General features: G+C 44.0%; 1 protein-coding gene across 4 annotated transcripts in view; it reads right to left on the bottom strand.

Annotated features, from left to right (window-relative positions):
- eva1ba (eva-1 homolog Ba (C. elegans)) overlaps positions 1–19,875 on the bottom strand; it is a 112,135-nt gene that overhangs the window by 14,805 nt on the left and 77,455 nt on the right. For all 4 annotated transcript variants that reach the window (XM_073034401.1, XM_073034402.1, XM_073034399.1 and 1 more), the window contains one exon: positions 1,002–1,132. In XM_073034401.1, the coding sequence (XP_072890502.1) occupies positions 1,002–1,068 (67 nt within the window). In that variant the 5' untranslated portion in view covers positions 1,069–1,132. The remainder of the gene's footprint in view (positions 1–1,001; positions 1,133–19,875) is intronic.

Genomic DNA, 19,875 nt, shown 5'->3' with positions numbered 1-19,875 from the left:
ACCTCCCACTGCCCTGCCCAGAGACCAACACCAGCTGTGCAGAAATGAATATTGCCATAACACAGCCCACTGGGAGCACACAAGTATACATACTATATGCATATACCCTGTGTATCTGTCTATGAGTGATGCTCTCTCTGTGCATGACTGTTAACGTCCTTTTATAGACATGTTTTCATTTTCATTTTCTTGTGTCCTTGACACTTTCCTAGGTGCCCACCTCCCCAGACATTCACATCCATGGGCTGGAAACCGGACACAGGATATTGAAACGGGTTATATTGATTCAATAACAGGATATACTGATATATCAGCGTTACCGCATGGAATATGGGGTGTAAACAAACAACAGTATTGACTTGAGGCATTGACTTCAGAAGAAGAAGCTGTCTATCATCAGGGATTCCCACCATCCAGGTGATACCCTCTTCTCACCCCTGTTTAGGAGCAGCTTATCTAAGAAAGGATGTGCTAACACTGGAGAAGGTTCAAAGGAGATTCATGAAAATGATTCCGGGATTGAAAGGCCTATCATATGAGAAATGTTTGATGTACTCATTTGAACTGAGGAGAATGATGGGTGATCTCAATGAAACCAATCAAATGTTGAAAGGTCTCGCCAGAGTGGACGTGGAGAGGATGCTTCCTATGGTGGGGGAGTACGGTGCCAGAGGACCCAGTCTCAGAATTGAGGGTTGTCAATTTAGAATGGTGAGGAGGAATCTCTTCAGCCGGACAGTGGTGAATCTGTGCAACCTGTTGCTGCAGGCAGCCGTGGAGACCAAGTCATTGGAGGTTGATAGGTTCCTGGTTAGTCAGAGCATGAAGGGTTTCAGGGAGAAGGCAAGAGACTGGGGCTGAAAGGGAATGGATCAGCCGTGATGAAATGGCGGGCCGAATGGCCTAATTCTGCTCCTATATCTTATGGTCTCACAGTGATGGGCGTGGGTGATAGTGATATGATCTCACGCAGTGAGGAGGTGTGGGAGTTGGGTACTTACAAGCAATGTGCATATAAGCTTGAATGCTGTTGGTGATGAGGCTCATCTCTGCCTTCGGGATATCCATCGATGTGACCAGTCCTACCAGGCACACCAACACCTCTGCTCCTGGCAACGTTCAGCCGGCAGATCTGAAAAAAAATAGAGCATACTTCAATAACACCTGGTCATCGTGGTGTGCTGCCAGATCAGGTACGTAGGGAAAACATTTCCACAGCTCATACTGCAACAATAAACAAATACAAATGAGCTGATAAAACTCCTTTCTGTCTCCTCTTCTCTATTCTGGCCAACATGATGACAACATGGAACATGAAAAGTATCGCACAGCACTACACTTGGTAATGAGCGTATCTACTGACCTGTCAGCAAATCATTATTCTCTCCGACTTACCCCCACAATATTTTACCTAGCCATTATTTTTACAAACTTGTTTCAATAAAATGCAATGAAATAGAAGTTCCCAGGACTGCCAGAATGGGGATTTCTCAGGGCGCTGACTGTGTGGCTTGTTCACTGCAAATGGATTCTACACATTTACCCCTTTTAACCATGACGGCCCAGGCTGGACTCCAGGCATCGCGGTCGGTGAGGAAATGTGGATCGCGTTTACGAGACCAATCGAGGGCCGCTGTGCGCTTTGACAGGTTGCATGTGGCACGATAGTATAGTGGTTAGCATCACATTTTACAGTGCCTGACATCAGAAGATCAGGGTACAATTCCCTCTGCTGTCTGTAATGAGTTTGTACGTTCTCCCCGTGATCACACTGGGTTCTTCCTTGTGCTTCAGTTTCCTTCCACAGTGTACAGGTTGGGGTTGGTACATTATGGGCATGCTATGTTGGCACCGGAAGCATGGTACTACTTGAGGCCTGCCCTCCAACACACCCCCAACCTGTTGGCTGTTGATGTAAACAGTGCGTTTCACTCTATGTTTCAATGTAAAGCTAATGCTTCTCTCTTTCTTCCTAGGGAAAGGGCCAAGACTAAAGGGGCCTTTGGTCAACGGGTGGAGAGGTGACATGGGAGATGATGGAAATTTATTTCAAGATACATCAGTCCTTTGAGGCACACCGCCCCAGCGACCTCTCACAAGCCCGATTAACCCCAACCTGATCATGGGACAATTTACAATGGCGAATTAACCGACCCAGTACGGCTTTGGAACGTGAGAGTAAACTGGAGGGCCTAGGGAAGACCCACAAATTCCACTGGGAGGATGTACCGACTCCTTACAGACAGCAAGGAGCAGCAGCTACTTAGCCTCTCCACCCCCCCCCCCCCCACCCCGCCCCGACCCTCCACCCTCCACCGACCAGGGTCACGTGAAGCTATGGGAACAAGTAGTAGATGGTCGTACGAGCCGCTGGCGCACACCACAAATTGAATTGAACTCCGAACTCTGGAAAGGCCCAAGCTACAATAGTTTCACACTAACCCCTACGTTACCGAATGGTGGTGGCTCAGGTTCGAGAGGCTGAATCGGAGTCAGTTGGAATGAGAAGCAAAGACCTGGAAGGTTGTAGGGAGGAGGAGTGGGGCTGCTGGGCGATAACGGGTCTTTTGCAGTGACGGGGGTGGGCTGAGGTTGGAGGCCCGGTCGCTAGTAGAGCCTGGGATCGAGACTCGGAGGCACATGAGGGAGGGATTATGGTGGAGGCTGGGATGATTAGAGGAATCATTGGGGAGTTCTGTCAGGAGCTCTGTGCAGCTTTTAGGTAGAAAGAAAGGTCTCAAGGACTCAGGGGATGGGAACTTCTCCAGCTAGAACCATGACATCTGGGTTGTATTGGGAGCAGAGGGTCCTTGGTGCAGCATGTAGAGGAGTTCGGAAGTTAACATAAGGTAAGTAAAGGATTTATTATAAGGGGGCCCTGATCCAGTTCTGCAGTGCAAAAACCTAGTTATTCCACAAGAGCCCAAAAGATTACTACTCCTTAGAGAATTTAGTCTAAATTTGCCTGCAACATATCAAAATAATGTCAAGGAAAAAAAAGAGGAGTGCTGATTGTTTTAAACCATCGGAGACGAGGATATTTTCAGTCGGTGGGTCACAACAGCATGGCTCGAGCAGTTGAGTCCACTGAGTGCAGAGCTGAATCACAGAGTAGTCGCAAAGGGCTCAGTTCCCAACCCCTGCTCTTGCATCTTAGGATTGTCCCATGTGAGATGAACACAGAAATCACTCTGCTGTAACGTAAAACAACACAGAAACTGCCATCGTTACTATTCACTCTGCAAAGGAGAGTGCACTGTACTGAATGAAACTACGTTATGCTGCCGGGTTTCAGAACAAACTTTTGTATGTTTGTTTGGATTTTTTTCCCCTTGGCTCCTAACAGGAGCTCAAGTTTCAATCTCTGGAAACCCCCGAACAACCTTGGAAGATTGCTGACCCCAGCACTGAGCTCTCAACAGTGGGCCTTAGTGTACAGCATGGCTTCCAGACCCAATGTTGCCCGTACAATCGTGTTCTGTCGCAGGATTGCTGGACTGCCAACTCTTGCTTCGCTCTTTGGAACACAGCCACTGAGGCCAAGTGCAGTAAGTCAATGGTTCCTTTGGTGAAATGAGTTTACACGGTATGAACTGGGAATGGAATGAGGACCTGGCTGACAAACAAGGCTGGAAATAGCAGGCCGGGGTGCAGTCACTCAGCACGGCACTGCAGGCACTACTGGGTTGTAGTGAGCTGTGAAATGGTGGCTGAGCAATTATTGAGCAACTAGTGTTCAACCTTTGTGCTGACTTTTTATTTGTTGAGATGATTTACGTGGGGAGTCAAATAACTTCACCTATGATCAACCTTAATCAGAGTTTATTCTACACCAAAGAAAATTCCGGCCCAGCCAAGGCACTACATCTCCAGCAGGTCTGGCAGCCAGGACAATGGAAGGTTTGACCCCCCACAGGATCAATCTGTTGGTCCCACTGCTTCACAAGTGTTTCCATCAAGAGGATGGTAGGCACATGAACCATTGACTCTGTGGAAAAGGTTCTGTCCCGCTATGCAAATGCTAGATGACTTCCCACTTTCCTCATTTCACAAGCCCAGAGTTAGCATCACTGATTTAAACTGAACCATATTTTTGGATTACTTTCAAATATTTCTGGGCAGTTTCAAAGGCTAATGTTCAGTTTGGGAATATACTCTGTATTTGTTCACAGGAATAGACAACAGGGACCAGCATTTATTCCCCATCCCCCCTTGACTCATAACTTCCTCCTACGTGATGGGTAAGTACATTTATTGGTTTGGTGTCATAAGCAGCTAAAGGTTTGTCTAGAGAAAAAATACATTAATGAACCAGATTAGATTTCTAACAATGATCTTAATGATCATCCTTACTGATTATAACTTTCCAGTTTCATTTAGTTAAATAAATTTAAATTCTTCATTGCCAGATTAAGATTAAGATTGTGCTGGGGGCAGCCCACAAGTATCACCACACTATAGGTACCAACATAGCATGGCCACAGCTCACTAACCCTAACCATTTGGCTTTGGAATTCGGGAGAAAACCCATGAGGCCACGGGGAGAACAATACAAACTCCTTACAGACAGTGGAGGAAATTGAACCCCCGACGTTACAGCAAGTCTGTAAAGTATTTTGCTAACCACTACACCATTATGATGCAGCTATAAAGGAGGCAAGACAGCGGCTATATTTCATTAGGAGTTTGAGGAGATTTGGTTTGTCAACTAAAATATTCAAAAACTTCTACAAATGTGCCGCGGAGAGCATTCTGACTGTCTGGGATCGGGGGGTGGGGGGTGGGTGGGGGGGGGGGGGGGGTGGTGCTAATGCACAAGATCAAACTTGTAAAATCAGACAGCTCCATCATGGGCTCTAGCCTCTGTAGTATCCAAGACATCATCAAGGAGCAGTGCCTTAGGAAGGCGGTGTCCATCATTAAGGAGCCCCATCACCCAGGACATGCCCTCTTCTCACTGTTACCATCAGGTAGGAGGGACAGAAGCCTGAAGGCACACACTCAGCAATTCAGGAACAGCTTCTTCCCCTCTGTCATCAGATTTCCAAAAGGACATTGAAGAGCACAACCTCACCACTTTTTATTTCTACTTTTTTTGCACCACTTATTTCAATTTATATATATACTTAAAGTATATTCCTCTACATTTCTTTAGCATGTATTGCATTGTACTGCCACCTCAAAGTTAACAAACCTCATGACTTATGTTGGTGATATTAAATCTGACTCTGATTTTGGTTCTGACAATTGTGCTGGCCTAGTGAGGTTTAAACCTTCATTTCCTTCAAATAGCTCTGCAGGAACATGACCACAAAGATTCCACACCCGCACTTTGTGTCTCAGTTGCTTCCTGGGTTACGTCCTTTTTGAATTGGCTTGTACAAGTCTGCCCCATTTGTTTGTTCACTGGGAGACCAGTGGGTTTAATGCAACCAGGAGTCATCCACTGCTGGACTGATATCCTCCCAGTGGCATTTGTTATTTATCTCAGTGTTTCTCCAGGAACAGGCTGGAGAGCACAGGCACATGTTCAGGATTCACCTCGGCAAAGGTTGCAACATTCCCTTCCAGACCGCCCTGGCAGGCTCACATTAAAAAAGGAAATGGCCGACTGTTTCAGCAACACCTCAGCCACCTTGAGGGTAACATGCTTCCGGACTGTATGAGGAAGGATCTGACAGGGAGGGACCCCCTCATCCAGTCAAACAAGGTCTTGGTTGCTTGAAAGATCTGGTGATGAAGCACTCTGTTAGATGACTCAGCATTCCATCGCTGTCTCCTCCTTTTGCAGGGCATTGAGGGTGGGTCTGTGCAGAATATAATGTTATGTAACCAGTCAGCAGCACCTCATCCATGAGGACAGGAGTTATTACCATCATCAAAGCTGACTGGCTCAAGGCAAGCCAATAGAAAGCCTCCTCACTGCTACAGGGATGTTACAAGATTCTGACCAAGGTCATTGTGTCATTGAGACAAGTCCAATGATGGTGCACCTGGACCAGACCTGGGCCATACCCCAGCAGTCTTGCATGACTTTGGTAGATGATCACCTGCATGCAAGGCAGAGGGATGAGCTTCAACCAGGAGACTACATATCTACCAGACAATGCGCCCTCTAAAATGTGGTTGAAGAAGGGAATGTACAATTGTAAAGAAACGTCAGCAGGGAAGTGCAAATCAATGTGTGGTCCATGGAAATCTTTACAAGCAAATCTAGAGATGGGTGAGGCTCCCTCTCTCCTCTGTCTCTCTCAAGGCTTCAATCAAATCTAACAAGGGTACAGAGGTGGGACGATCCCAGATGGGTCAGGCCTCCCTGTATGTGGATGAGAACGCTTCACCGTAGGTAAGGGTCTATGTAACTATTGCTGGTTCATGCTGTGGCTCCTCCAGTATTCAGGAGCCATATTCGATTAGCCTTTGGGGGAATTAGAATTAATGGTAAAGAGGGAAAAGTTTAGAAAGTAGAAATAGTACATTATAGCGCAGTGTAGCGCTCTAGTGCCAACGTTTTAACCTACTGTAAGATCAACCTAACCCTCCTCTCCTACATAACACTCCATTTTTATTTTATATAAGAGTTCCTCATTGAGAAGTATCTGCCTCTACCATTGCCCCTGGCAGGGAGTTCCACACATTTACCTTTGACATCCCCTATATACCTTCCTCCAGTTGTCTTAAAATTATGCTAAACACGAGAAAACCTGAAGATGCTGGAAATCCAAAGCAACACACACAAAACACTGGAGGAGCTCAGCAGGCCAGGCAGCATCTATGGAAAAGAGTAAACAGTTGACATTTCAGGCCAAGACCTTTCATCTGGCTTGCTGAATTCCTCAAGCATTTTGTGTGTGTTGCTGAAAATTATGCCCCTTTTTACTTGCTTTGTGAAGTTTTTGCCCATCCTCTCTATCTATGCCTCTTATCTTGTACACCTCTATCAAGTCACCTCTCATCTTCCTTCACTCCAAAGAGAGAAGCCCTAGCTTGCTTAACTTATCCTCATAAGACATGTTCTCTTGTTCAGGCAGTGTTCTGGTAAATCTCCTCTGCACCCGCTCCTAAAGCTTCCACATCCTTCTGAGAATGAGGCGACCAGAACTGAGCACGATACTCCAAGAGTGATCTAACCAGGATTTTGTAGAGCTGCAACATTACCTCATGGCTCGTGAACTCAAAGGACATGTTGCCAACGTTCGTGCTTCTGAAGCAATTTCAAACTGGTTACAGCTGCTCATCGATTAGTGAACTAACAATGGGCCTGAACTTTGCCTATCTCTTTATGAGAGGCTTGGAACAATCTTTGTTTCACTCGTCTCCCTCCGTTGCTGTCCTTCAATCATACAGAGCTTGAAAGTTCCACGGTTTCTACCGCCAATTTCTGTCCCAATCTCGGTCCAAACTCTTTCTTTTCTTAACAGCACAATTCCATCACAAGAAAACCAGTATCCAGTATAAGTCTTGAGTCTTAGGGCAGCACGATAGCATAGCAGTTAGCACAACCTGTCCGATTGGGGTTGATATGTTGTTTCTGTGGGTTTCCTCAGTATGGTCCAGGCAGCGGTGGGGGAATTGAAATCCAATCGTTGATTGCTGGCTGGTTGTTTGCAGGGCAAGGGTGGCCCAAACTTCCAGCTGGAGATCACTTTGATCTCCATCCTACGTGCCCTCTTGGCTCTTACCCCTGTTGATCACTCAGTGAGGTCCAATCACAAGCGTGGGGAGCAGAACCTCATCTTCCAATCAGCTGTGTTATGACCTTCAGGAATAACAGTGAACTCAACAACCAGCTATTTTAGTTTGGGCTAGAACTGGAGGTACTGATAAAGAATCATCAGTCTGTTCCTCTCTGTTCAGATGCTGCCTGACTTGCTGAATATTCCCAGCATCTATTGTGCTTTGTACCTACTAAAGTATAACATTTTTTCTCTCTCCTCTTTTCTCAACCTCTGAGTATTTTTACCTCTTCTAGGCAAATCAGCTGAAGTTATCAAGTCTTCACGATGATCATAATTAACTCAATTAAGGAGAGAACACAGTAACTTTGGGCTGGCACAGTACTGTAGCGGTTAGTGTAACACTTTATAGCACCAGTGATCTGGGTTCAGTTCCCGTCTGTGCATCCTCGCTGTGACCACGTGGGTTTCCTCCAGGTGCTCTGGTTTCTTGTCACATTTCAAAGGCATAAAGGTTAGGGCTAGAGAGTTGTGGGCATGCTACGTTGGCACCAGAAATGTGGTGACACTTACAGGATGCCCCCAGCACATCTTTGATGCAAACAATGTACGTTTCGATGTTTTGATATAGACGTGACAATTCAACTGATTCCCGATGCATATTAAGCAATAGATGGAAACTAAAAGGAACAGGAGATTGAAATAGAGAGGGACCACAGTGTGGCGATTTATCACAAGCTGATCCCTGTAGATCTAATCACTACATCTGGATTAATCATTCCACTCTCATCAATGCACTGTTTAATGACTTGATCTGTATGAACAGTTTGCAAGACAAACTTTTCATTGATTCTTGGTACATGTGCCAATAATTAACCAATTTCTCAGCCTCTCTCAGCAGGCATCATAGTTATTCGTGTCTCTCTTGATCTCTACTGAATCACAGATGTTCCCCTTTCTTTTCCCCGTCCCTATCCCTCCTCTACAACTTAAATCACGCGACACTTCTAACTTCTCTGATGAAGGTTGACCAACCCAGAATATACCCTTTGTTTCTCTCTTTGCAGATGCTCTATTACATATTTCCAGAACTGTCTATTCTTACTTTAGTTTTCAGAAGCTTCAAATTACGTAGACAGACAATTCAGCCAGCATTCCCACAGCAAACAGGTCATCTTGCCAAATGAAGTTAACTGCACTGTACTAATGATTATTAATGATCACCGTCCATTAATGCAACATTCAGTAGAACAACACAAAACACAAGTGTTGTGCCTTCACAGCTGAGCTTGATCTTGATCCCTGTAGCAGTTAAGGCTCTAATGAGGAACAATGTCAACCAGGGCATTGGATCAAGGATTAGAAACCTCGGTCCATGAGCCTCGTTCAGCTCTTTTATAGTCAAATGTGACCGTGAGGCTCTCTGGTTCATATTCTATGTATTATTTGCTTACTTTTTAATATTTGCACAACTTGTCCCCTTTGGGACATCGGATATTAGCCGGCCTTTGTTGCGTGTTTTGCTGTGGGTTTCTATTGTGTTTCTTTGCTTTGCTGGTGCTTGCTAGAAGATGAATCTTGAGGTTGTATATGGTATACATACTTTGAACATAAAATTACTTTGTACTTGTATTTGTGATATCCAGTCTCTGACCCTTGACAGATGCATATCAGTGGGGGGTGGTGACGTCTCGCGTGCAATGTCCTTTCGATTCAGCAGTTGTGTATTGGTGGCAACGTACAGGGTGGAGTGAGGAGTTGTGATATCCTCTGCCTGGTGCCTTCTAGCTCCAGCCAGCTGGTCATTAGACAGGCATGGTGTGTATCATGCCAGGGCTTTGAGGCAAGGTGCCAGAAGTCAGGTTGTAGCCAGCTTCTGTAGTGAACATGTGGGGAATGAAAAAGAAACCAGTGGCACACAGATAAATGGAAAGGACGGACCCTCAATTGTAACACAAAGCTCACTCACCACATACTTTGAAATGAATCACTACCAGCTTCCATTTAAAGATCCTCCTAAATTAAAATTAGGCATCAATAAAATAACCACATGGGCCGTGTGCCAAAATACTTCGGTATCTGCTTTCATTTGGTTGTGTCATAATCCTTGCGTTAAATATCACATTCCACTGGAGAACTTGCCAAGGGCCACCTTACAGAAATGACTGCAATCTTCAATCCAATCAGTACAAAACTCAGCATCGAAGCAAGAAAGTTCCCACTTCCAGAAGATTTACGATGAGGATGTACTGTAAGTTCCGGCTCGGTCTGTAATTAGCCAGATGGAGCGTATATGGGTTTAGTGCTTCTGGAAATACCTTATGAGGTGGAGTGTTAGCAATAGGAACTGGCTTTGTGAAAGGTGTACGCAGTTTGGGATGTACTGCATTTAGCTCTGCAGGCTAGTTGGATGGAACTGAGCCTGGACGGCTAAAAGGCAGGGTCTCCTGTTGATTGGTCAGAGTTATACATTGTGAACTTGGGTCCTTTATCAGGACCAGAAAACACCCCCTTACACCAATCCTCTTCAAGTGCCCCCTAATTCCCCCGGGGACAATTTACAGTTGCCACTTAACCTACCATCTACCCATCTTTGGGTGGTTCTGTGGAAATTCACTGGCTGCTTTCCATTGGCCAAATGCTGCTCTTGGCTAGGAGGAGGGAAGGTTTGCAAGTCCAAAGTACTGGCAGGGACCTCACTAACCATAAGAGGCCGGTTCCATCCACATGGCCTGAACAGTTAATGTCCTCAGCCCAGGCTCGTAGACTGGTAGATAAACCTGCCCCTCGGATTTCCCTACCTGGTTTTGTCGTATTATGGTCACATTTAGTGAAAAGAATGTCTTGCCTACTCGTACAGATCAAACCATTGCACAGTGTATTGGGGTAGAACGAGGTAAATGTTGAATAAAGTGTAAGAGTTAGAGAGAAAGCACAGTGCAGGTAAACAATAAAGGGCAAGATCATGCTGAGGTAGATGGTGAGGAAAATAATCCACAGGGTTCAAGAGCCCCATTCCAGGGTCTGATAATGATGGGGTAGAAGCTGCTCTTGAGCCTGGTGGTACAAGCTTTCAGGCTTTTGTATCTTCTGCCTGATAAGAGAAGGAATATCTGGGGTGGGTTGGGGTGTTTGAATATGTTGGCTGGTTTACTGAGGAGGTGTAAGCAGAATCGATGGATGGGAGGCTGGTTTTAATAAAGGTCCACATCTCGCTGCAGTTCCTCTGATTGCTCAGAGGGAAGTGGTGTAGAATAGCTCCATTCACTACCCCAAGCTTGGCAATGAAGCATTTTCCCAGCCCAGCGATACAACCATTCTCTTTGGCTTATACTTACTTTCTGGTAGTATGGAAGCAGTGGAAAGTGTCCAGAGGACTCCATAGTAAATGTTACTCACAGCTGCTGCAATGTGAGGCGCAGACATCTTGGGGCAATTGACAATGCACCCAGGATTAGTTGGGCTCCTAAGGGCGCCATGAAATGAATCTGTCTCAGGATCTTCACTAATGCAATCTAATCCTTTTATAGGTGTGTAAACTAACTTCAGTTTCATCCAGCTCCATTAAGCTTATTTGAAATGATTCAGCTTGTTAGAACAACTGATTCTTTGCAAAGGCGAAGCTGTGCTGTTCAGCAAATTAGTAACAGCCTGGTTACTACCCTCCCTCCTCCCCCGCCCAAACCATTTGCCAGCCTGGATCACGTGGGCAGGAAGGGATCAGCCTGTCGACTGTGGGAGGCTCTGAGTTTGTTGTCACAGTGGCTACTCCTGCAGGAAGATGGAAAAATGAGTGCTCTTTTGCCCGATGAGATCACCCTTCCAACATGCCAGGAGAAACTGCCGGCCCTCGTCGAACACAGGCGATCAGCACAAGGGCTTAGTGAAGGTGAGATGTGGTCCTGGACTGGAGAGCTGATGAAGTCATTTGTAGAAAGGAAATTATCAGAGAAAGTAAGAAAGAGGTAAATAGAGCCAGAGGAACATGGCATTGAAAACCCTAACCTTATCCTAGCTGGTCCACAGTGTGGACGTCCTAATCCCATAACTCAGCCCCTCTAGGCCAGGTAGCATCCTCTTCACCCTTGCCAGCTTGACAATACCTTTCCGATGGCAGAGAGACCAAAAGTGTACACAATACCCAAAGCGTGCTCTCACCAACAACTTCTATAACTGCAACATAACATTCCTGCTCCTAAACCGGATGCTCTGACCCCATGCTAAATGCTTTCTTCACCATCCTGTCTGCGAGCAGCAAGAAGCATTTGGGTTGAAACGGAAGGAATGCATTTCTTTGGCAATGAAGAGTAAAAATGTGCAACTGCTGTAATCGTTTCATTTAGCAGGGTGTTGCAACATTTAGAGAATTAAGAGTAGTTGAGCTTTGTAAACAGAGGTACAGATTTACACTGACTCAACACATCCAATTTTAATTACATGAGGTTTCAGAATTGACTCTGGGATTTTGCAATTTAAAATTTTGTCTGACAACAGAGACCAGAAAGCTTGCCTATGAAGAAATCCAAAGATAACTGTTTCAACCAGTGACAGGAAAATGACTGGCTGAAGGAGTTAAATTCTATTTTTATTAGATGACATTCCAAGAATTTTAACTGGTGCTTTGTGAAGTGAACTTTAATAATTTCCTTCACTGACAAGCAGTGGTCTTACTTATGGGGTCAGTGAAGGAAGGGGTGGTCTGTTTGCTTGCTTGTTCCACATTGCTTAGGGAGTAACTGACCAACCACATTAATGGAAGAGATTAGGGCAGCCTCGTTCATTGTCCACTCTTAGTTGGCCTGATAGTAGACAAGGGCTTTCTTCACAAATCAGAGCTGGTGATGTTATGCTGCAATGGTTGCTAGGCAACACTGAAGTGTAGTTACAGGTAAGGACACTGGTGACATATGACAAATGCACAAAGTTGTCTTCTAAGGGACAGGAGAGCATCAGATGGGATTTTATGAGAATTTAACTGATCTTCTGTACCTCACTAAGTCATCCAGAGACATTCCCTTTGTTTACCCTTTTCCTCCGCTACTTAAACTAATGTGTTTCTTCCTTTCTCAGTTCTGATGAAGGATCCCAAACCTGAAACATTAACTCCGTTCCTCTCTCCACAGATGCTGCCTGACCTGTTGAGTTTTATTTTCAGGATTTTTATTTTCATTCATGAAAACTCAACAACCAGGAACCTAATGTGCAAGGGACAATCTGGACATGATAAATGTTTCCTCTGCGCTGGATTCAAGTGGAAAATCTCAATCAAAAGCTTAATGAGGAATTGTTAACCGCAGAAGCTCACTGGTTGGTAGGGTCACATGAAGGAAAACAATAGCTGATCGGGATACTTCAGCCAGAAGGCTGTGGATTGGGTAGGTGGGAGATTGGCTTTGTGAGCATCCAACTCCACCTAGCTTGGATTGATTCCAGGATTTTCCTGCTGTCAAGACTATTTGGAATCAGAGTTTCATGAAACATGGGAGAATAAAATAAAATCCAGGAAAGAATTCCCTGAACAGGAAGAGGCCAGTTGTGCCACATTAAAGTTCAAAACTTCAAGATTCAAAGTAAATTTTATTATCAAAGTACATATATGTCGCCATATACAACCCTGAGATTCATTTTCTTGTGGGCATACTCAACAACTCTATAGAATAGTGACAAACCTATAGAACAGACTCAATGAAAAACAGCCCAACTAGGGTGTTCAACGAGAGTGCAGAAGACAACAAACTGTGCAAAAGCAAATATAAATAAGTATCAAGAACATGAGATTAAGAGTCCTTGAAGGTGATGGACTGGCCGTATCAACTACTTTTCCATTGTGGATTTTCCATTCAAGGGCATTGGTGTTGCCATATCAGGTTGTGACGCAGCCAGTCAATATACTGTCCACTATACATCTACAGAAGTTTGTTGAAGTTTTAGATGTCACGCCGAATCTTCGCAAACTCCTGAGGAAGTAGAGACGCTGCTGTGCTTTCTTCATCGTTGCACTCACATACCTAAATGTTAAGTATGACACTGCACATCTCTGAGAGTCCTCTGGGGAGGTCGAGAGCCGATGTCTGCAGGCCTGCATCTGGTCCACTGGAGGATGTCCTGGGGTTAGAGGACCGGGTGGGAGGGAGGAACGGGGCTTGCTTGCTGTTGTTGCTTTGCTGCATGTTGTTCTATCAGGCATCGTGGGCATGTTTTGTTAGTGCCATTGAGCCTGACGTCAGTAGTGGGAAAGTTATTGGAAAGTATTCTAAGGGACCGGGTATGTGAGTACTTGGATAGGCATGGCTTCATGTGTGGTAGGTTGCGTCTAACCAATCTTATAGAGCTTTTCAAGGATGTTACCAGGAAAGTTGATGAAGGCAAGGCAGTGGATGTTGTCTACATGGACTTTACCAAGGCATTTGACAAGGTCCTGCATGGAAGGTTGGTCAAAAAGGTTCAATTACTTGGCCTTCAAGATGTGACAGTAAATTGGATTAGACATTAGCTTTGTGGGAGAAGCCAGAGAGTGGTAGTAGATGGTTGCCTCTCTGACTGGAAGCCTGTGACTAGTGGAGTGCTGCAGGGCTCAGAGCTGGATCCATTGTTGTTTGACATCAATATCAATGATCTGGATAGTAAGGTGTTTAACTGGATCAGAAGAGTGGTGGATGAAACCCAGATTGTGAGGAAGACCATCATGGTTTGTAGCAGGATCTGGACCAGCTGAAAAAATGTGCTGAGAATTGGCAGATGAAACTTAATGCAGATTTAAGTGTGAGGCTTTGTACTTCAGTGAATGTTAGGGCACTGAGGAGTGCAGTAGAACAAAAGTATCTGGGAATACAGATCCAATATTAATTGAAAATGGCATCACAGGATAGGGTCATAAAGAAAGCTCTTGACACATTTGGCCTTCATAAATCAAAGTACTGAGTACAGGAGATGGGATGTTAGGTTTAAGTTGTCTAAGACATTGACAAGGCCTAATTTGAAGTGTTGTATGCAGTTTGGTCACCCACCCACAGGAAAGATGTAAAAAAGGTTGAAAAACTACAGAGAAAATTCACAAGGATGCTCTGGGACTGGAAGACCTGAGTTATAAGGAAAGAGTGAATAGGTTACAACTTTATTCCTTGGAATGTAGAAGATTGAGAGGAGATTTGATGGGAGTATTTATGAGGACAATAGATAGGGTAATTGCAAGCAGGCTTTTTTCATGGAGGTTGGGTGGGATTACAACTAGACATCACGGGTTATGGGTAAAAGGTGAATAGTTTAAGGGAAACACGAGGGGAAACCTTTTCACTCAGAGGGTTGTGAGAGTAGGCGTGTACAAGTGGCGCATGCAAACTCAATTTCAATGCTTAAGAGAAGTTTGGATAGGTACATGGCTGGTAGAGGTATGGAGGGCTATGGTCCCAGTGTAGGTCGATGGGAGTAGGCAGTTTAAATGGCTCAGCACAGACTGGATAGGCCGAAGGGTCTGTTTCTGTGCTGTACTTTTCTATGGCTATAACTTGCAGGCAGCCCCTAGCACAACCTCGGTTGTGTTGATTGTTAATGTAAATGATGCATTTCACTGTAAGTTTCAATGTACATGTGAGAAATTAACTTGCATCTTGAAACAGTCCCACAAACATGGGAATGTTATATTCCAAAACAGGCTAATTTTCGAGATGTGTGAGGCAGGTATGAGTATACGTGCTGGTGCGGAGGTGGGGAATACTAATCATACGAGGACACGTGGACTTGAGTCAGGTGGCGCATGAAAACGTTAAAACCGTGAAAACTAACCTCAGCCAGTCAGTCCCTGTTTTAACATTTTAACTGTAAGAAGGGATGAAACAACCAACTTTCTTCCCAGTGGCAAGCTGGTAACTCAAGTATTTCAACCAAGAAAATGCTTAGAAACACTCAGCACATCGGGCAACATCTGTGCAAATGGCGAGTGTTGTGATACTCCCCGTCTCCACAACAAGAGTGGCACGTACTTGTACAGATTGCTCAACAACAACATGGACAGTGACCCAATGGATCAGCCATAATTTTACCGAGGGATAGAGCAAGTCCAAAGGCTAAACATTCTACCCCTGCTTCTATTTCCCAATGCTCCTATTACCTCAGACCTCCACACAGTGTGCGTTCAAAGAATCCTAAAACTAGCTGAGGTTTTGCATATAGGATTTTTCCTTTTAACAGTTTAGTCTGAATTGCAGTTTAGAATTCTGAAGGACATTTTTGGATTCTGCTGAGAATCCACATCTGAAGAATCGTTACAGGTAGCCTTACCATAAAGAGAGTTAACTTTTTCCCCTGTTATTTACTCTCTGGGGATGGCAGCAGACTAGCAAAAGGAGCGAATGCCAAGTTGTGGGGAATCTTTGGAGCTTAACCAACTAAACCCACACAGCTTTCAAACACAGAATCTTCAATTGTTCCTACACTAAGGAGATAGAATCAAATATTGTTTGAAGAGGAATGTTCGTCATCTGACTTTGAGGGCTCACATTTTTTGCTTTAAATTCTTTTGAAGAAGTGCAGAGGAAGTCGTTCAGAGCAACATGTTGGATGATGTGAGTATCCATGGATTAGCCATCAATGTGTGTGAGACTTGTTTCCATTTGCAGTGTAGCTCGGGAAAGGTTGCCAGAGGCATATAAAGAAAACAGCTGAGGAATTTGGGGCTGATGAAAAGGAAATTTGGACCGCAGTCAGTGATGTAACTTTACAGCACGTATGCACCAACTACAAATTCGGACAGGGAGAATTGGTCAGCGTGGTAAAAGGAGACATTTAATGCGAGTGAACACACCAACCCACACGTGCACATACCAAGCTTGTCAACAAACATCTTCCATCAAATATACTGAAATAAGGATTAAAGAGCTTACAGATTTATTTGTCACATGTACACATGAAACATGCAGTGAAATACATTACTTGCCTCAACAACCATCACAGTCCAAGGGTTGTAGTGGGAGGGGAGGTAGTCAACATAGCAAGGATTCCACTTACTAACCCATCTGCCTTTTGGAATGTGAAATTGCAAAACCTCTCACATTTCTGGTCAACTCAATACTTATGATGTTGAGTGATTTTCCAGAGTGCAGGTACAGATGCCACTCCACAAATAAGCCTATTATAGTGATAAAGTGCTTTGTGAGATCTTATAGTGAGAAACACTTTGGTCTCCAAGAAAAACTTGGGTGTGGCATTTTCATTTAGCACAATTTCACCCTTGATAAGCTTTGAGTTTTCTAACGCTATCCTTGAACACTACTGTGGCATTATCGAGTAGTTTTCTTCATTTACATTCAGTTGACTCTGTTTCAGGGAATGTGGTTTGCAAATGGGGGATAGGTCCCCAATCAGATAGATAGATAGATAGATAGATAGATAGATAGATACTTTATTCATCCCCATGGGGAAATTCAACTTTTTTCCAATGTCCCATACACTTGTTGTAGCAAAACTAATTACATTCAATTAAATCAATACTAATAAATACTAATACTAATAAATAAATACTAATTAAATCAAGTTGTAGTTGTCTCAGCCAATATCAGCTCCATAATGCCGGCCCTTCTATTTTTACAACATATTGTATTTCACTGTAATGAATGTGTTGGCGCATGGCCAGGTGGTTAAGGCGTCAGTCTAGTGATCTGAAGGTCGCTAGTTTGAGCCTTAGCTGAGGCAGAGTGTTGTGTCATTGAGCAAGGCACTTGACCACACATTGCTCTGCGACAACACTGGTGCCAAGCTGTATGGGTCCTAATGCCCTTCCCTTGGACAACATCGGTGGCGTGGAGAGGGGAGACTTGCAGCATTGGCAACTGCCAGTCTTCCATACAACCTTGCCCAGGCCTCAGTCAACATTGAAATCAATGAACAGCCGAAGAGAAGAGAGAATGAATGCCATTCCCACATGAGCTATCTTTTCTCCAGTACAAGTTCTTAGTTGTACATCTGTAGGCTGCAGTTTATTATCTTTGAAACACTGTTCAAACTCATTTTGTGGAATGTCTGAAACAGCAAAGCCAGAGTCCAATTTCATTTTAATTAATTTGCTGTTCTCTTCTAGTGTAGCCAATATCGTTTGTCTATTGTTAGTTTTCACTTGTAAATCTCAAGGGTATCCTGTCCTGTGTCACTTTCATCATTATCAATTTTTCACTAAAGGCAGTAAGATTTGTGCTATTTTTGAAACTGCAGCTTGACTTTTTATCATTTGTTCCTCCCTGTGCAGTCCATTTATTTTTGGCTGCCCGACATGCTATCTGTGCATGTCCTACAGACTCCCTGCCACATCAGTAAGAGAATTTGTTTGGCCAGGCTGGTTTCTGTTTAGATGTTGCAGTTTTGTTCATAATCACTTTCATTCCTGACTACAACTCATTTGCATCTCTGACCGCTGTTTCCATTGATACAGCTATTTCAACTGCTCTTTAAAATGCGAGTTGAGCTTCAGTTAAGAGCCATTTTTGAATGTTTCGTTGTAAGGTTAACAAAATAATCCATGTCGTGGTGCATTGTTAAGCCCATCATTGAACTGAAAATGTTCAGATAATCTCTTAAATTCAGCCACATACGCTGAAATGGTCTTCTTTAACTATTGATTCTGCTTATGAAACCTAAAGTGTTCGGCAACCAACAATGGTGTCGGTTCTAAATATACCTGCATTACTTTCACAATATCAGCAAAACTCAATTCGGCTTATTTGGTTGGAACAGTTAAACTTCAAAGCAAACTTCATGCCTTTAAACCCAACAAAAATGGTACTCATTTCTCATTGGCCATTTCATTTGCTTTAAAATTCTACTCAGTTTGTTCCACGTGTATATTCTGGTCATCTTTTATGCAATGGAATGTTGCAATTGTTCTGATGTAGCCAGGCATTTCTACTCTTTTTTAAAAATGATTATTATCACTCAGTACTCTCTATTAATGAACCCATGAATTCTTCTGTTTTCCTACCTTTTTAAAAAATTTTCTTTTATGAAGAAGATGTACTCCTCAAAGGGGAAAAGAAAGTTCTGCGCTTTTTTTTTTAAAAAACTCTACCATTTCTCACTGTGCTTTTCTTTTTAACTAGAATGTCTCACTGCGGTTCAATGGGTTGGTAGCCGTCTTGTATTCATTTTAAAAATACCTTGTCCCCACTGTTACGTTTGGTAACTCCAAAACAAAACTAAAGCTGCTGAACTGGGAATGTGAGTCTTAGTTCATTTTTACTGAAGTGAGGCACACAAGTATAACATGGTGGCGTAATGACGTGTGCCATTTACGTACTTTTACAGATAACTTGCAAAGCATTATGTAAAGTAAGAACGCTTAATCAAATATATTTACAATATTCCTGAACTATTAAATACACAACAGGGTGTGAAGTGAGCCTCCACATAGTAATGATCACTTATAATTTACGCAAATCATACAAAGCTCTGTCGTCTCTCTTTTCCAGGTTGGAAAGCAACAACCTCTCACCATAACGTCAACCCTCGGCATGAAGAGCCTGTCCCATTGCACGTCTACAGGGCTGGATTTGTGGCTCGTTACCAGGACAGCACACTGTAGTCAGTGATGGAGGGTAACCAGCTGCTAAACAGGACCCTCTGGTCCCAGGAGCAGTTATCAATTTGGGCCTAGTGGTGAGAAAGGATGATAGCCCAATTATCACTCACTGTACAAAGGGGAAAATCTGTCGGCAACGTCTGGAGTACAAACACGTGCCGTGCAGTGAAATGTGGCACTTGCATCAATAGTCCAAGAGTGAGCTGGGGGCAGCCCACAACTGTCACCACACTTCTGGCACTAACATAGCATGCCTGCAATGTTTTAACCCTAACCCTCATGTCCTTGCAATGTGGGGGGGGGGGGGGACACCAGAGCACTGTAGGATATCAGCACAGTCATGGGGAGAATGTACAAACTTCTTACAGAGAGCAGCGAAAATTGAACCACTATCTACTTATACTAACTATTTTGTACTGTACTGCCCTTCTATGCTGCCGCATCCTTATGTTAGTGCCCTTTGCTGTCTGCTGGTACAGTATCTAACCTTGTAATCTGAACCTCTGCGGCAATCCTACATTTCCCATCAACTGCACTTTTGCCTTAGTAGATGCAGTGTTCAGGACTTGCAAATGCTCCAGAGTGATTTCACCAAAATCTTGCTAATTGGCCTGTCATAAGTTGCACTTTGAATTC

The sequence above is a fragment of the Hemitrygon akajei genome, chromosome 32 (genome assembly GCF_048418815.1).
Source record: "Hemitrygon akajei chromosome 32, sHemAka1.3, whole genome shotgun sequence".
Taxonomy (NCBI): Eukaryota; Metazoa; Chordata; class Chondrichthyes; order Myliobatiformes; family Dasyatidae; genus Hemitrygon; species Hemitrygon akajei.
Note: the sequence above shows the minus strand (reverse complement) of the source record. Positions and strands in the feature narration are given on the sequence as shown.